At 38.0% G+C, this 13910-nt stretch overlaps 1 protein-coding gene across 3 annotated transcripts in view; it reads left to right on the top strand.

Annotated features, from left to right (window-relative positions):
• ZFYVE9 (zinc finger FYVE-type containing 9) overlaps window positions 1-13910 on the top strand; it is a 55245-nt gene that overhangs the window by 9786 nt on the left and 31549 nt on the right. The window contains exons 2-5 of one of the 3 annotated variants that reach the window (XM_084211574.1): window positions 2430-2502; window positions 5385-5487; window positions 10083-10187; window positions 10960-13022. In XM_084211574.1, the coding sequence (XP_084067700.1) occupies window positions 10118-10187; window positions 10960-13022 (2133 nt within the window). In that variant the 5' untranslated portion in view covers window positions 2430-2502; window positions 5385-5487; window positions 10083-10117. The remainder of the gene's footprint in view (window positions 1-2429; window positions 2503-5384; window positions 5488-10082; window positions 10188-10959; window positions 13023-13910) is intronic. The other 2 variants (XM_084211575.1, XM_084211576.1) reach the window with 2 other exon arrangements.

The raw sequence follows: 13910 nt of genomic DNA, 5'->3' as shown, positions 1-13910 counted from the left end.
AAGCCTGTTGATAAAAGTGGTCTTAGTAGGTGCCTGACTGCTTTCCAGTGGTCTTTCAGAGTTTTTGCCTGTTTGGATGGTCCATTCTCTAAAGAGCAGCTGAATGTATAAATTGTGTTGCTTCCAGCAGCTTCCCTGTTGGTACAACTCAAAATTGAAGGGCTGGTAAATGGTAGCAAAGCAGTTTTCACTTCTTGTCCATTGTCCTTTTGTCCTGTCCCATTCTGGTTGTGTGGCACTTCTGGCTTTTATTATCAGCTTTTGCTCACTGGCACTCGCAAGTGTCAGTGCCACAGGAGCTTTATAAAAAAGAACAGTTCCTTAGGAGCCTTTTAATTAGAGATTCTAGGGGACCTCAGTCAGTCCTTCCCTTATTGCCCAAATCTAAGAAAGATCTGAAACAGTGTTGAGTCTGTTTGGGTTTCATTCTTGTTTCTACCCTACAATGCAAAAAAGAAAAATTCATAGAGTATTAGATAGAATACAGGATTAATCGACTCTGGGATAGAGTGTGCAGCTTTAAATAATTTTATTCTTTAAATGTGTTAAACATCAGAGTAAAAACCTTCTTAAATACTGAAACATAAAAATCATCCCATAAACCTACTTGTTCTGTATGTTTACTTTAGTTTGTGTTTGAATAAAGATAAATAACAGCTTCAGATCAGTATGTTAAATTGATTAATTTTTAAAAATAACTATGTTGTTACATCGATGACATTACTTGGAACTCATGCACAAATTAAGAAACATGATTTCATATTAAATTTATGTTTAATGCACTGTGCATTAGCTTTTTGTGGTTTACAGTATTTCAAATTTGGAAGTTGCATGAAAGAAAGTGTTTCAAAACATTAGATACATAAACCACCACATTTTGCTATACAAGCATATGAGTAAGCTCAGGAAAGGATTTTTCTCCTTTTTTTTTTTTTTTTTTTCCAGCTGTATTCCTCTGGAAAAACTTGCGTGGAAGGCAGCACTGTGGTGTAAACCTATCTATTTGTTCTTCCCCAGAGCAGGGATGGATCCTTTTCCAGGCATCACAGGCAGTTACATAAGCAGGAGCTGGTTCCTGTCTCCAGGTGCTGAGGCCTCTGCAGCAGGCTGAGGCTGCTTGGCAAGGCTGGGGTTTGTCAGGAAAACAAATCAATTGCTTTCTCCTTGAAATAGTAAAAAAGGGTAGGAAATGGAATTTTATTTCTACTGTAAGTGGTTATAAAGCAGGTGTCCTTTTCAGTTGAGCTGCTTTTATTTTCTGGAGCACAAAGGTTGATAATGCTGCCGTAGTTGTTCTTGTCTCCCTGTTACTTTTGACTGTGATACTTCCTATAATGCTGCTTTGAAGTTGCTGCTCTTTTGACTGCCTTACTACTGCTCAGGCATGTGTGAATGTCTCCTTATGGAAACTTGGCTGGAGACAAAAGTGGAAATAATGGCTTTAAAATGGCATGGGGGAGAGTCAAGGGAAAAGATGCAAATATTGGTGAAATAATTAGAGAGGCTGTTCTGCTTTAAGCATTGTCCACCTCTCTTTGTTCAGTTGATTGGAAAAAAAGACAATCTAATGCAACACTGCAATAGTTTAGCTTTTGTCAGCATTCATGGGTAGTGAGCTGGTACAAAGTGTTGTGTTACACAGGAGTAGCCTGCCATGCCCCAGCCTGCTCTTGGGTGCATTTACATGGAGTAGTGGAAACATCGGCAAATTATGGAAAGTAAAGCTGAAGGATGCTTGGTCATCTTGAGCTTTTGGTGCAGGGAAGGGATTAGCAGTGACTGTATCTTCTTTGTATTTGTTACATTTCATTTTTGCTGCTGTATTTAGTATTTCTTACTAAATGGATTTATGGTGAGTTTTGGATTTTTCTAATCTGAACTGTGGTATAGACCATGTATTTTTAAAATAATCTGTCATTTGCTGAATTTTCTTTAATAACTTAGAATTCTGAAAACAATTCTTTTTTTTTGGCTGATTGCATTGAATGACTACTACTTTAATTTATTAATGGGACGCTTAATTTTGGAATTTCCTAATTTGGGGCCTAATCTGAAGTCCTTGCCATTGCAGGCATTTTCAGGTGTGTGGCAGATATTGCTACTGCTGTGTCACAAATGCTTTGTAATGCCTGCCCTTCCCTTCATTTGGCACCTGCTAGGTAGAAGAACTCCATGTTTGGAGGACAAAATTGTTGGGCATGTGGTAAACCACCACTATTCCAAACATTACATTACTTGAGTGAAGAACCCCCTTTTCCATTTGTGAAAGTTTAGCTTCCAGACTGATTGATCAGATAAAAATAATTTTACATTACTGATGTGTGACCTGGAACTTTCCACCTGTCTCCCCCTTGTTCAAGTACTCTGATTTCCTGTTAATGTAACCCCCTGCTATGGCATTCCTTGCTGTAGTTTGTATTTTCTTGCAGAGTTGGGGCCTGAACACATCCCCTGTCTGTAGCCTCTGAATCTCCCATCTGATACTTCCAGAGTGTAGACAAGGTAGGAAGTGAAGATACCAGTGTTGAAATCTGGATTTGCATGTAAGATAATGCCTAGTTCAACTAATCTAGCAATAATAAAGTGCCTTAAAATGGCTGCAAATGTCTCCCTGCCTACTCAAAGACATCTCCTCACTGGTAGCACATTATAGAGGATCTGTAGTGTAGTTAAGAGTTGGATCTTTGCCAGTAGATGGAAGCATTTTTTAGCATCTCCTCATGCTTTGAGCATTTTTTGCATTTTTTTACCATAGTATCAGAATTGCTTCTTTTTCAGTCTCTTTCCATTTATTATAAGCTATTCCAATTTCTACTAGTTCAGATTACTTTCATTTAATGTTGTAAACATTTTTTACATTCTTTTTTGTGGAAGATATTTCTAATTATGTATTTTTGGTGTTCTTTCTTTCTATTCTTCATCTTTTCTTTATTCTGAGCACGTCTCTGCTTGTCAAATTTCTCTTCAATTTCTGTTTTGCTTTTGCAGTAATTGGTAGTCGCCTTCTTGGAGCTCCTGAGGGAAATCAGACATGTAGGGTACAAGCAAAGCAGCACCTGAGTGACACCACTGTAGGGCAGGAGAGAGAGGAGTTCAGCCCAGCTCCAGCAGAAGAGAGAAGGAACAGAAATGCTCCAAGTAGCAAACTGGGAGAGCAGGGACACTGGGCCTCCTGCATTTGCTGTGGTCTTAGGTCTCAGTGGGCCCATAATTTTTAGGTGGAAATGTATGTATTTTTTACAAGTGTGAAGGAACCCTTTTTTAGCAGTGTGTGATTCAGAGAAAACCTAATAATCACTAGGTTATATGTTGTTATGAGTATTCTTGGCTCTCATTTATAGTTATTCCTTTTGTCCTCAGTTTTCATTTAAATATACTTCTCTTACATTAAATTTTTACTTGAAAAAGAAGTTGGCTCTGTTGCCAACTTGTTCCTTTTTCCATGAAATCCAAATGTTATAATTTACTACTTTTTTTTTTCTTGCTTTTTGTTTAAATATACTACTTTCATATCTGTAAGCATGCTTTGATTTTTGCATTGATCTTTGTAAGGGGAAATAGCTGCTGAGAGTAAATGTTGAACTGTAAACAAAAAGCTCCAGGACCTCCAGGTAATATCTCTTCAAAGCTTACTTTGGAGACTGGCAGCCATTGATTGGATCTTCTCTGTTGAGTGGTTACACACAAAAAAGTCATTACCTGGGAAGAATGGAACAAGGAAAGAGGAGCAGAGTAAAAACAATGAATAATAAAGCTGTGCCCTGAATATTGCTTGCCTAGAAGGTTTGCAGGCTTAGAGCAGGGGTGTCAGCAGAGCTCATTTCAGCTGTGGGTTGCTAGGGCTGATCGTTTCTGATCAGGGAAGGTTGAACTCTGTGGTTAATGTATGACTGGTTCATGTGGTATTCGTGATGCAGCTGACAGGCCTTGCCATAAATCACAGGCAGAATTGTCATTAATTGATCTGTCTTTTCAAAGGGGTCATGAAAACTGAATCATTTTCCTGTACTACAGGCTGGGAGGGGACCTGGTGGTGGTACAGAGAGCCTTCCCCACTGCCATGTGTACTTCACATCCCTTTGAAAAGGCTCATTCTGAAGCCTTTCAGTGGAACTAAATTTCCTCCACTTCTGTTTTTGCATGCATGTGATGTTTATCTGAAGAACGTTGTAATAAGATAACATCTACTATTTCCCAGATAACCAAAATTCATTTTCATTTATAGAGGGAGAAATACACATAGCATCAGAAATTTTACTTGTATACAGGAAGAGTTCTGCTGGCATCCAAAGCTGTGGGATTCTGAGTTTGAAAACAGTACTACTCAGAGTGCTGCTGTTCAGTTCATTAGTTTCCTGGAATTATTACTGTAGCTTATTTCTGAAAAGAATAATAAACAGCCCTGGGAGAAATTTAGTGTAACACTGAATATTGCTTTCATGCATGGAGAACTGATTTTTTTTTTTTTTTAGCACTGTTAATTTTGCTGGAGCTTGAAGATTTTTTTCCTAACTTATGTTGCAGCTTCATCAGAGTACTAATAAATTTTTCAACTACCTAACAGGTCAAAATGTCAGTGGTAGCAAACCTTAAAAAATGAATTTAACATATCTAATTCCTTTTCTTGTTGCACTGTTTGTCATAAAATGGTTTCTGTTTTCTCTGCCCATGTCTGTGTTGGATTTTTGAGCTATGTTGGCTGTTAGGATGCAGCCTGAGAAAATGAGCACCTGACCTATAGAAATACTGTGGATTGAAGAATAAAAGTTTCTTTAGATGACTTTTTTTTTCCTCTTGGGTCCTCCATACTACTGAAGGTTTGTGTTATTGTGGGTCTTCTGAGAAGAAGCCTTTAGGAAATGAAGGAAGCCTAAGATTGTAGGGGGAGTAATTTGAAGACAAAACCACTTGTTTAGCTGTAACAAAATCAGTGGGAAGCTGATGAATACAGTTTACAAAATTCAGAGGGCTGTGAATTTTTGTTGACTATCAAAGCTACTAGCCCTTTATTTTTGGAAGGCCTATTGTAGTATAATATAATTGATTTCAGAGGCTAGTTTTATAAATTGTTACAGTCAAGGTCATCAGGAATACAAGGACAGTTGGAGTTGCTGCATTACACTGAGGGTTTACAGTTAAATGAAGAATAATAACAGGTAGGTAGCAACATGGTTTTTATTAGCAACATTTTTCACCAGGCTTTTGGAGAGCAATCATGGCATAGTGCACACCCATCTCTGAATTCAAAGCTGCAGATGTAATCCAAATCGTCTGAAGCTTGCAGCATTTGCCAGATATGCCTGTGCTAGCTGCAGTCACGTGTTGAAAAGGACATGGTTTGTGGCAGAATTGCCTGTCATAAAATACATGTTTGTATTTTCTAGGATCAAGTAGAACACCCTGATTCAGCAGAGCTAGCTGGTTGTGCTGCAGTCATCATGAGAAGGCACAAGGTCATTCGCTTCTTAACATATGTGTAAGAAAAAGGTAAGAGGCAAGTTCTGCTTTAGAATATTATGATTCAGAGTTCTGCACCTGAAATGTTTTTTATGTATTCTTACAGATATATATTTATGTACATACACCTTTGTATATGGATTGATCTCTTATAAAGAAGATGATAGAGTATTTTTAGCAATTTGTTTTATTTTTTACTGAGAGTAATTGCCCCATTTTAGAGCAAAGATTGTGTCTTATTTTGTTTGGGAGAGGGGGAAGGCGGGCAAAGTCTTTCTTTCTCAGTCTGTGCTGTAGCCAGATCTCATCAGTTCTAAATAAAGCTATTGCTCAACTCAGAACAAAGTGTTCATTACAGCAGAGGTGCCTGACTCGCAGGGACAGGTAACACAGATCGCTGAAGGGAGCTGGAACAAATGTGCACTTGACCATTGTTTGCTGGGGTTGAAGGAAGTCTTCAGGAGCCCTGGATCTAATAAATCTGTCTGTCCAGTCCATCTGTACTTCTGTGCTGTCATGTTATGGGAAAATGACATTTTCTGGATGTGTGATTTTTATCAAGATCAATAAGCAATGTTTGCTTTCAGTTTGATCATGCCCTTTGTGACTTCCATCTTAGGAGCTTTCCATGGGTATTTTTTATGAGGACTATAATAAACTGTTTGAGCATTTTGTGTAGTAAGAGATTACTGAAACGTGTAGTTTCACAGTTTGATATTGAAAGAGCTGTCTCCACAGGACATCATGACAGAAAATCCTGAGATCCTATTCTGGCTCTTTACATATTCTCTGGTTTTTTGGTCTTTGCTGAGAGGCCAGTAGTTGAATGTCAGTATTATTTCCTTTCAGTGCATTTTTTTATTACAGTGTTTTAATGTGATTATGAGCTGATCATCCACTGTTAAAAGACAATTAGAAAGACTAAAGGCTGTCGGTTCCCGTGGTGAAAGCATCCCAAGGATAATTTAGGATGTGCAGTGCAGAAGATCATGGGTTACATAATCCCTTATCATAGAGCCCAACACAAATACGAGTCTGGCTGCTTTGCAGGTGTAACACAAGGCCAGTCTCTTGTACAGTTCATTTCCCAGGAGCAAACTGGCATGTGGGATATCTGAGCTCTCTTGAGAGGCAGTCTCCAAGGCTAAGCCTGTTTGAAATAACACCTAATTTTAAGGAAGGTTTTTCTGTCCTTGTGTCCTTCTTTCCCCCACTATGCAGCTGAAGTCTGTGTTGTGTTTGAATGCTGTGATGACAAGGGCAGTCATTCTGGGTAGATATGACACATTTCTGGTACATGCACCTTTAAATTTTGACATCAAGGGAGAGTAAAGCATGTAAGCTTCATGGAATGTAAGTTCCTAAGTTTTAGAAATGAAGATGATGATAAGCCCATGCTGTTGTTATGAAGAAATGGAGAAGTAAAAACATACTTCCTGAATTATGCATGATGTGTGATCCAACAGGAGCTTGAAAATAATCTGATTTGACAGACTGCATGTTTTAATTAGCTCTTTGCCCTGAAAGACAGAAGATGACTCTGCAATGGGTAACAAGTGATCTTGAGTTCTGGACTTAACATACCAGTGGACAGTAACCATTGTATTAATCTTCTTTGTGTACAGAGTTAAATAAAACATAAAATTTTACTATTTTTTCCCATAATTAGTCTTTTCTGACAAGTCTTTGCATGGAGGAGTGTATTTTTGAAAAAAGCATCTCCTGTTTTTTACTCATTGCTGGTTTGTGCTTCCTTTTCCTTGCACTGGCACAAGATCCTCTCCTTCATATTGTTCATCCCAATGTATAGTAATTTTGGATCTCCTTTTTGGTAGCATACAGCTAAAATTACCACTGAAACTTCTTTCTGATTTGCTGCTGTTTTTATTCTCCTTTTTCCAGCATTTTAAGTGTTGTGTGTTTGCTCATCAGCTTCTCTCCATGCCATGACTCAGGATATTTGGCCAATACTACAGAGTTTCTCAACTATTAAGGATCCTTGAAAAAATGTCACGCCAACCTTTGTCAGAACTTTGGGATTAGAGTAATTCTAAAACTTCCAAACTTTTATAGTGTTATGTGTGGGATGCAGTCAAAAGTCTCAAAAGACCTGTAAAGGACCATGTTTTTTTATTTAGCTTGGGCATTTAATAGAAATATTCAAAATAAAATTAAATTCTAAACCAAAGGGAAAACAGCTCCTCAATTATTATGGCATGGAGCATTTTATTTTCTATTTTGATCTTGAGTTGCTGGCTATGGTGAGTTGAAGCATTAAATCTTCACCTGGCAAATATGTGAGTTGCTGACAATCTGGAAGCCTTGCTGATATCTGTTAGGAACATGAGTACTCATCCTCCTTTACTGTCAGACAGAGGAGAGGACATTAAGGACTTCTGTGGATTTGGCAGTGTGTTTTGCCCTTGGCAGAAACTTGGAGAAAAGCTTGGGGGGTTGTTGCATACTTTTATATAATAATAATAATTTTAGATATTAGACCTAAAGATTTGCAGCTGACCTTTTCTGAGAAATACCTACTGCAACAGACAATGAGATCTCATTTAGAGTGGCTGTCAGCTTAGTGACTGTGAGCTTAAAAATAAAAGGTTCTCCATATATCCTGGTACATCACTGAGTGAAATAACAATAGTGATATAAAAGGTCTTTTCTCTCTTCAGTTGGAACTCATGAGCACAAAAATTTGTTATGACATTTTTCAGTCTTGCAGTGCCTCACTGACAAATATTCTTTGCATCATTGACTTCAGTAGCAGGACTTTGCCTAGGAATAATTATATATGTCTTCATCAATTGTTTGCTAGGAGCAATGTTATCATTATAATGTAAATTAAATACATTATAAATGGATGTGCAATCACCTGGTATTTTGTACAAAACAGTGCTACTTTTTGAGACTCCTGAAATGCAGCTGGTGATCAAGGTGGGCAGCTTTTCCATTGCTTATGTTATGTTCTCTGCATCTGTGCACAGTAAATGATATGGCAAATCATCTGTTTTCCTTGCAGAAGGAGATAATCTAAAATCCCAGAACAGAGGACAAATCTAGGAGTATGTCAGATGACAAGTCTAGTTTATCTTGGCATTATTTTGCAAATGGTCTTTTTTCTGTTGATGCATGTTAGATTAATTTTCTTTAAAACTTGCTTCTGTCTATATCTTCAACATATGCCTTAGTCTAATTATATTAAATAGCAATGTATTTAGGTTGTATCATGATCACCTTTTAAAACAACCATGTATCAAATTTTAAGTTGACCTTGAAAACCTGAACTCTGCATTTTGTGATATTTTAATGCACAATCCTTTCCTATCACTAACCTAACTGCAGCTATTGACCATTACAAAGGCAAAACTGTTGTACTGTAAACATTTATTATTGGTGAATTTGTAAATAAAAAAAGGTTGTAGTAATGGAAATAAAGGTGGTTGATGTTTTTCTCAAATCCAGATACTGTGGGGATAATGGTAAAGCTTTGCTTTAAATTGGAAATTTCCTCTAATGTGTTGTATCTCTGGTGGAAAAAAGCAGGTTTTTAATTGAGCTGTCAGGTCTAACACTGCTTCATGCTGCAAAACAAGGTTCTCACCCTCTCCTCCTCGATTGCCTTACTTTACAACAGTGAAAGCCAACTCTGAAGAGAATAAAGCTGTTTTGGATGATGTTCAGAGAACAGATCAAGTCAAGGTCTCTGTGGTTTATAGGTTATGGCACACATTTTCCACCAAAAATGTCTCTGCTGTGAATGTTTGGAAAAAATGAATCAGGGTGTCTTGTTGCTACAAGACTTTGGTAGTGAGGCGTCCATGTAACTGCTGTTAGGGCAAAATATTACTTACTATGTGAAGATAGTTACATAAGAATTCAGGGTTGGGTTTTTTGCTTTAGTTTTGTTTTTTTCCCCCCTTCATTTCTCTCTTGTCATCTTCTTTTCTAGCCTGAGAACATTATCTCTTGATGAGAATGTTTACTTCTGTGCATTTTGCTGGATTTCCAGTGGCTGCCTTTCAGGGAAACAAGGATTATTAAAGTAGACATTTTAAGAGGTAGCACAATTCAACTAACACCCATTAAGTCCCTTAACAACTTTTACAAGTATGAATCTTTGAAACATCTCGAGAGGAATGAGGACTGACACAGAGTACTGCTAGCCTACGGTACATTAAAAAATCAGAAGCACAGGGAGTTTAAACTCCTTGTTCAAAGCCACATGAAGTAATTGGTGGGAGCAGAGATCTGAAAGTCAGGTCTTCAGATTTTTTAGTTGGCCTTTCTGGTTTCTCTAGGCTGGTTTATTGTTTTTGATTTTTAGACTGGTGTCACAGCAGTTTTGCTCTTACCATTATGGTGATCCTGATAGCCAGACATATTAATGTGAGAGACTGGAGGTAATAAAATCCAAAGCAAGTTTGGGGAAGTTGTTAATCTGAATGAAGCAAGTTTAAGCATACAAATGATTTTTATTCCTGGAAAATACTTTTGATTTATGTCTGTGATGTATGTAAAATTTGATTTACAAAGGACTTTTCTCCTTAAATCAGGACAATATGTAAGGGAGCACTGCTGACTGAAGGTTAAGCATCTGATTGTAATTTGTTCTCTGGCAGGTTTAGACAAGGATCTGGTGGTTGTTCCCTGACAAATGGAGAACTATTTCCAAGCAGAGGCATATAACCTCGATAAGGTTTTAGATGAATTTGAGCAAAACGAAGGTGAGTCATTTTGAAGAGGATGGTAGATGCACATCAGATGTCTTCTGCAGAGGACAGTATAAAAGAGGGGGAGATCTGTGATACCCTTTGAGGGTTCGAGTTGCAAATTAATCTCAGAACATCAAAAAACATCTTTTAATTTTGCATGGTATGTCTTCAGCATTTCTTAGTAGCATTCTCTTCTGCTTCCATTCATCTTGTTTACCTTTGTAAAATTTCTTCCTCTTTTAATAGCACATGTGTCATACACTTTTAAAGAAAGGTTTTGTGAAGCTTAATCTCAGTAGCAATATTTAAATAATTTGTTTTAAACAAATCAGGCAAAACTTACTTTAAGCTTCTTTTGCAGAAATGTTTTATTAGGTCACATAAATCATATAATGAAGGTTATCATGTTCAAAGCACTAAATTTTTTTCTTAGTCTAATTGGTAATTCTTTGCTGTCAAGGAAGTTGAAAGGTTCATTTTATGGGGGTGAGAATCTTTCCAGGCACTTCTAGCTGTCTAAAATATATTAATCAATGCTTTAAAGCTGCTTTTGCAAATTCAACCTGATACTAATTGGGGTAGCTCTAAACTTCTTGAGTTCCACATTATGGAATTACACTACTAATGGTTGACCAAGGATGTTGGTTATGACAGGTGAGCTTCATTTTTGTGCCTGTATTTGAACACTTCTGCATTTCTATTTGGGACATTCTAATGCAGCAGGATTAATAGAACCTGTAGCTTTAATAAGGCAGTAAGTTTTGTTGTTTAAACCCTTTTTCAGATGCCGCTGTTTCACCTACTCTGCTGGGTGCAAAGTGGAATCAGATTCTAGATCCGCCTTCTCGTCGCCTGTCATTCAACTCGGCCGTGGCCAACGTGAATGAAGCTACAACTCCTAATGAATGTCAGCAGAGATTAAAGTCTTTCTCCTTGTCCCACTCAGTGACTACACCAACAGGAGGAGGGGATCGCTGTGCTAATGGAAAGGATTTTAGCATAAGCCCAGAGACCCCAGTCATGTGGATTGATGATCAGGCAGCAGCAGATGATCAGTTGATTAAAAGAAATAGTAATCAGGATGATCAGTGTAACTCTATGGAAGCAGGAGAAAAGAAGTGTGGAAATACAGCTTGCTTGCCAGAGGAGAAAAATGTGCTAGTCGTGGCAGTTATGCACAACTGTGACAGAGGAACACTACAAAGTGGTGATGTGGTGGATTGTACAAATTACAACAGTCAGTCCCTAATGGACTCTATTAGCTTTACACTGGATAATGAAAACCGACAGAGTGACCAGTTCAGTGTTACTGTAAATGGATCCACAGAAAAGGATATTGATACAGAAAAGCAGGTAAACAGGCTATGCACTGAAGATGACTCTGTAAGTCATTTGATTAATGCTTCATCTGAAAGCCTGACCGCTGCATGCCCCTCCTCTCGATTAAAGGAGGATTTTAATATGAATAAAGATTTGCTGTTTTCAGAAGCTACAACTGCAGGGATCAATGCAGTGACTCTGTTACAGAGACCAGTTGATGGTACTGCTAAAATGCAAGAAAATTGTGCATCAATTGAAAATTTCACTAGTAAAGCCATTCCTCAGAGAACAGATCTAGAAGCTAAAACCTCTTCTGGTTCCAGTAGTGGAAGCTTAGTTGTAGAACAGGAAACAACCCAGCAGTTGCAGTCTAGGCTATCTGGGCTCACTGAGACCTGTCAACCTAACGTGGCTGGAAGTGGCAATTACAAGGAATGTGTTGCAGAGGATGTTAGTGCCACTGAAGGCGAAGTCATTGAATGTGATAAAAATCTCGGCACAACGGAATTGCACAGCATGGCAGAATGTTACCCTGAATCTCAGGAGATGACTAATTGGGAGCTGACAAAGTTGAATGAGATGAATAATAAGCAAACTCTAGGAGAGAATGAAAGACTTTTGCAGACCAAACAGCCTGATGATGCGTGTGGGAATAGCAAAGAAGATGAAGATGGGGAATTGGAGGCAGGCATAGACTTAAAAGGGTCTGGTACAGATGAGATTGGAGGGTCCAGTCTCTCTGATGTGATGGCTACATCAGCAGCAAGCTCTCTGTCTAATGGTTGTGATTCCTATGGAATGCAGAACCCAGTTGTTGCTCATGTTCCAAAGACTTTACCCTCCAAGGAAGACTCGGTAACAGAGGAAAAGGAGATTGAGGAGAGCAAGTCAGAATGTTACACTAATATTTATGAACAGAGAGGAAATGAGGCCACAGAAGGGAGTGGTCTTATTTTAAATAGCACTGGTGATCACATAAAGAAAAATTATTTGCATAATCTTTGCAGTCAGGTTTCATCCATGCAAGGGCAGACTTCACCAAAACCAGTGACTAACCTGCAATATAACAGTGTTCCTTTTGGTGGTGCAAGACCTAAGCAACCCACAAATCTGAAACTGCAGATTCCGAAGCCATTATCGGACCACTTACAAAATGATGTTATTCCCCCAAATTGTGGAGGTAATAGTAAAAACAAAAATATCTTTGGTAAGACACAGTTAGGGGATACAGCAGACACGTTTCCTGGTGAAACATCTTCAAATGCCTCTGGTACTGGCTCTAATGGGGAACATTTGGACGAGTATGAATCTGGAGTCTCTAATAATTCGTGCCTTGCAGTGGCCCCAGATAGTCCAGATAATGATCTCAGAGCTGGTCAGTTTGGAGCTCCAGCCAGAAAGCCTTTTACGACTTTGGGTGAGGTGGCTCCAGTGTGGGTTCCAGACTCTCAAGCACCAAACTGTATGAAATGTGAGGCCAGATTTACATTCACCAAAAGAAGGCACCATTGCAGAGCCTGTGGGAAGGTAAGTTCATATTTTGTGAATAAGCTCAAAGCACCCTTTTTTCCCTGGTACTGCACAACATTGCATCAGAGGGCTTCCTAAGCTACTGGATATAGTTACCTGTGACATCTCTTCCTAAAAAGCTGTGTCTGAGTGAAGCAAAATTGGAATTTCTGAGCTCTGATCTATTTAGGCTGCCAATAAAGAGTAACTCTTTTTTATTAGTCTAAATGAGCAGTTTTATTTCTTGATTGCAATGATCATCATCCTTGGGTTTATGTAAGAACTTTTATAAAATGACTAAGTGCGGGAAACTGCTTTACAGAAATTACTGCATCAATAATCCCATTGAAGTTACTGAAACAAACTTGTATATTGGGAGCGGGCTGTTGGATTGCTGGCATTCCTGCTAGTTTACATGGCTGATGAACTCAGTTCTTCTCGGTCTTCTTTACTATTCTCACATTGCTGACATTATTTTAAATAGTATTAACATGTTTTTAAACATACATTTCCTCTTGGGGGGGGGAAAAAAAGTGATTAACTGGAACCTGGTGTATGTCCACATAGTGAGAAATGTCATAATGAAGACAACTACAGCATAATTTCTGTATCACTTTTTGTTGTGTAAGAAATACTTTATTGTTGAGAATGTTTTAACATTTTAGGTATGTGCCATCTAGGTGAACTCAAATTCTTATGTGACTATTTTATTGTAAATTATTAACCTGTAAAGTATTCCAAATATCTTTTACTGAAATATATATCAATGCCATAAGTAGGAACTCAGGGAGAAAATAATCATGATTCAAAAGCAGTAAACTAACACTCTTGTTAATTAGGTATTAATGAATATTGTAGAAAGAAATATTAAAACCAACAAGAAGTAGAATAAAAAACCTTCAGTTC

The sequence above is a fragment of the Fringilla coelebs genome, assembly GCF_963513975.1.
Source record: "Fringilla coelebs genome assembly, chromosome: 9".
NCBI lineage: Eukaryota > Metazoa > Chordata > Aves > Passeriformes > Fringillidae > Fringilla > Fringilla coelebs.
This window is presented reverse-complemented; position numbering and strand designations above follow the sequence as displayed.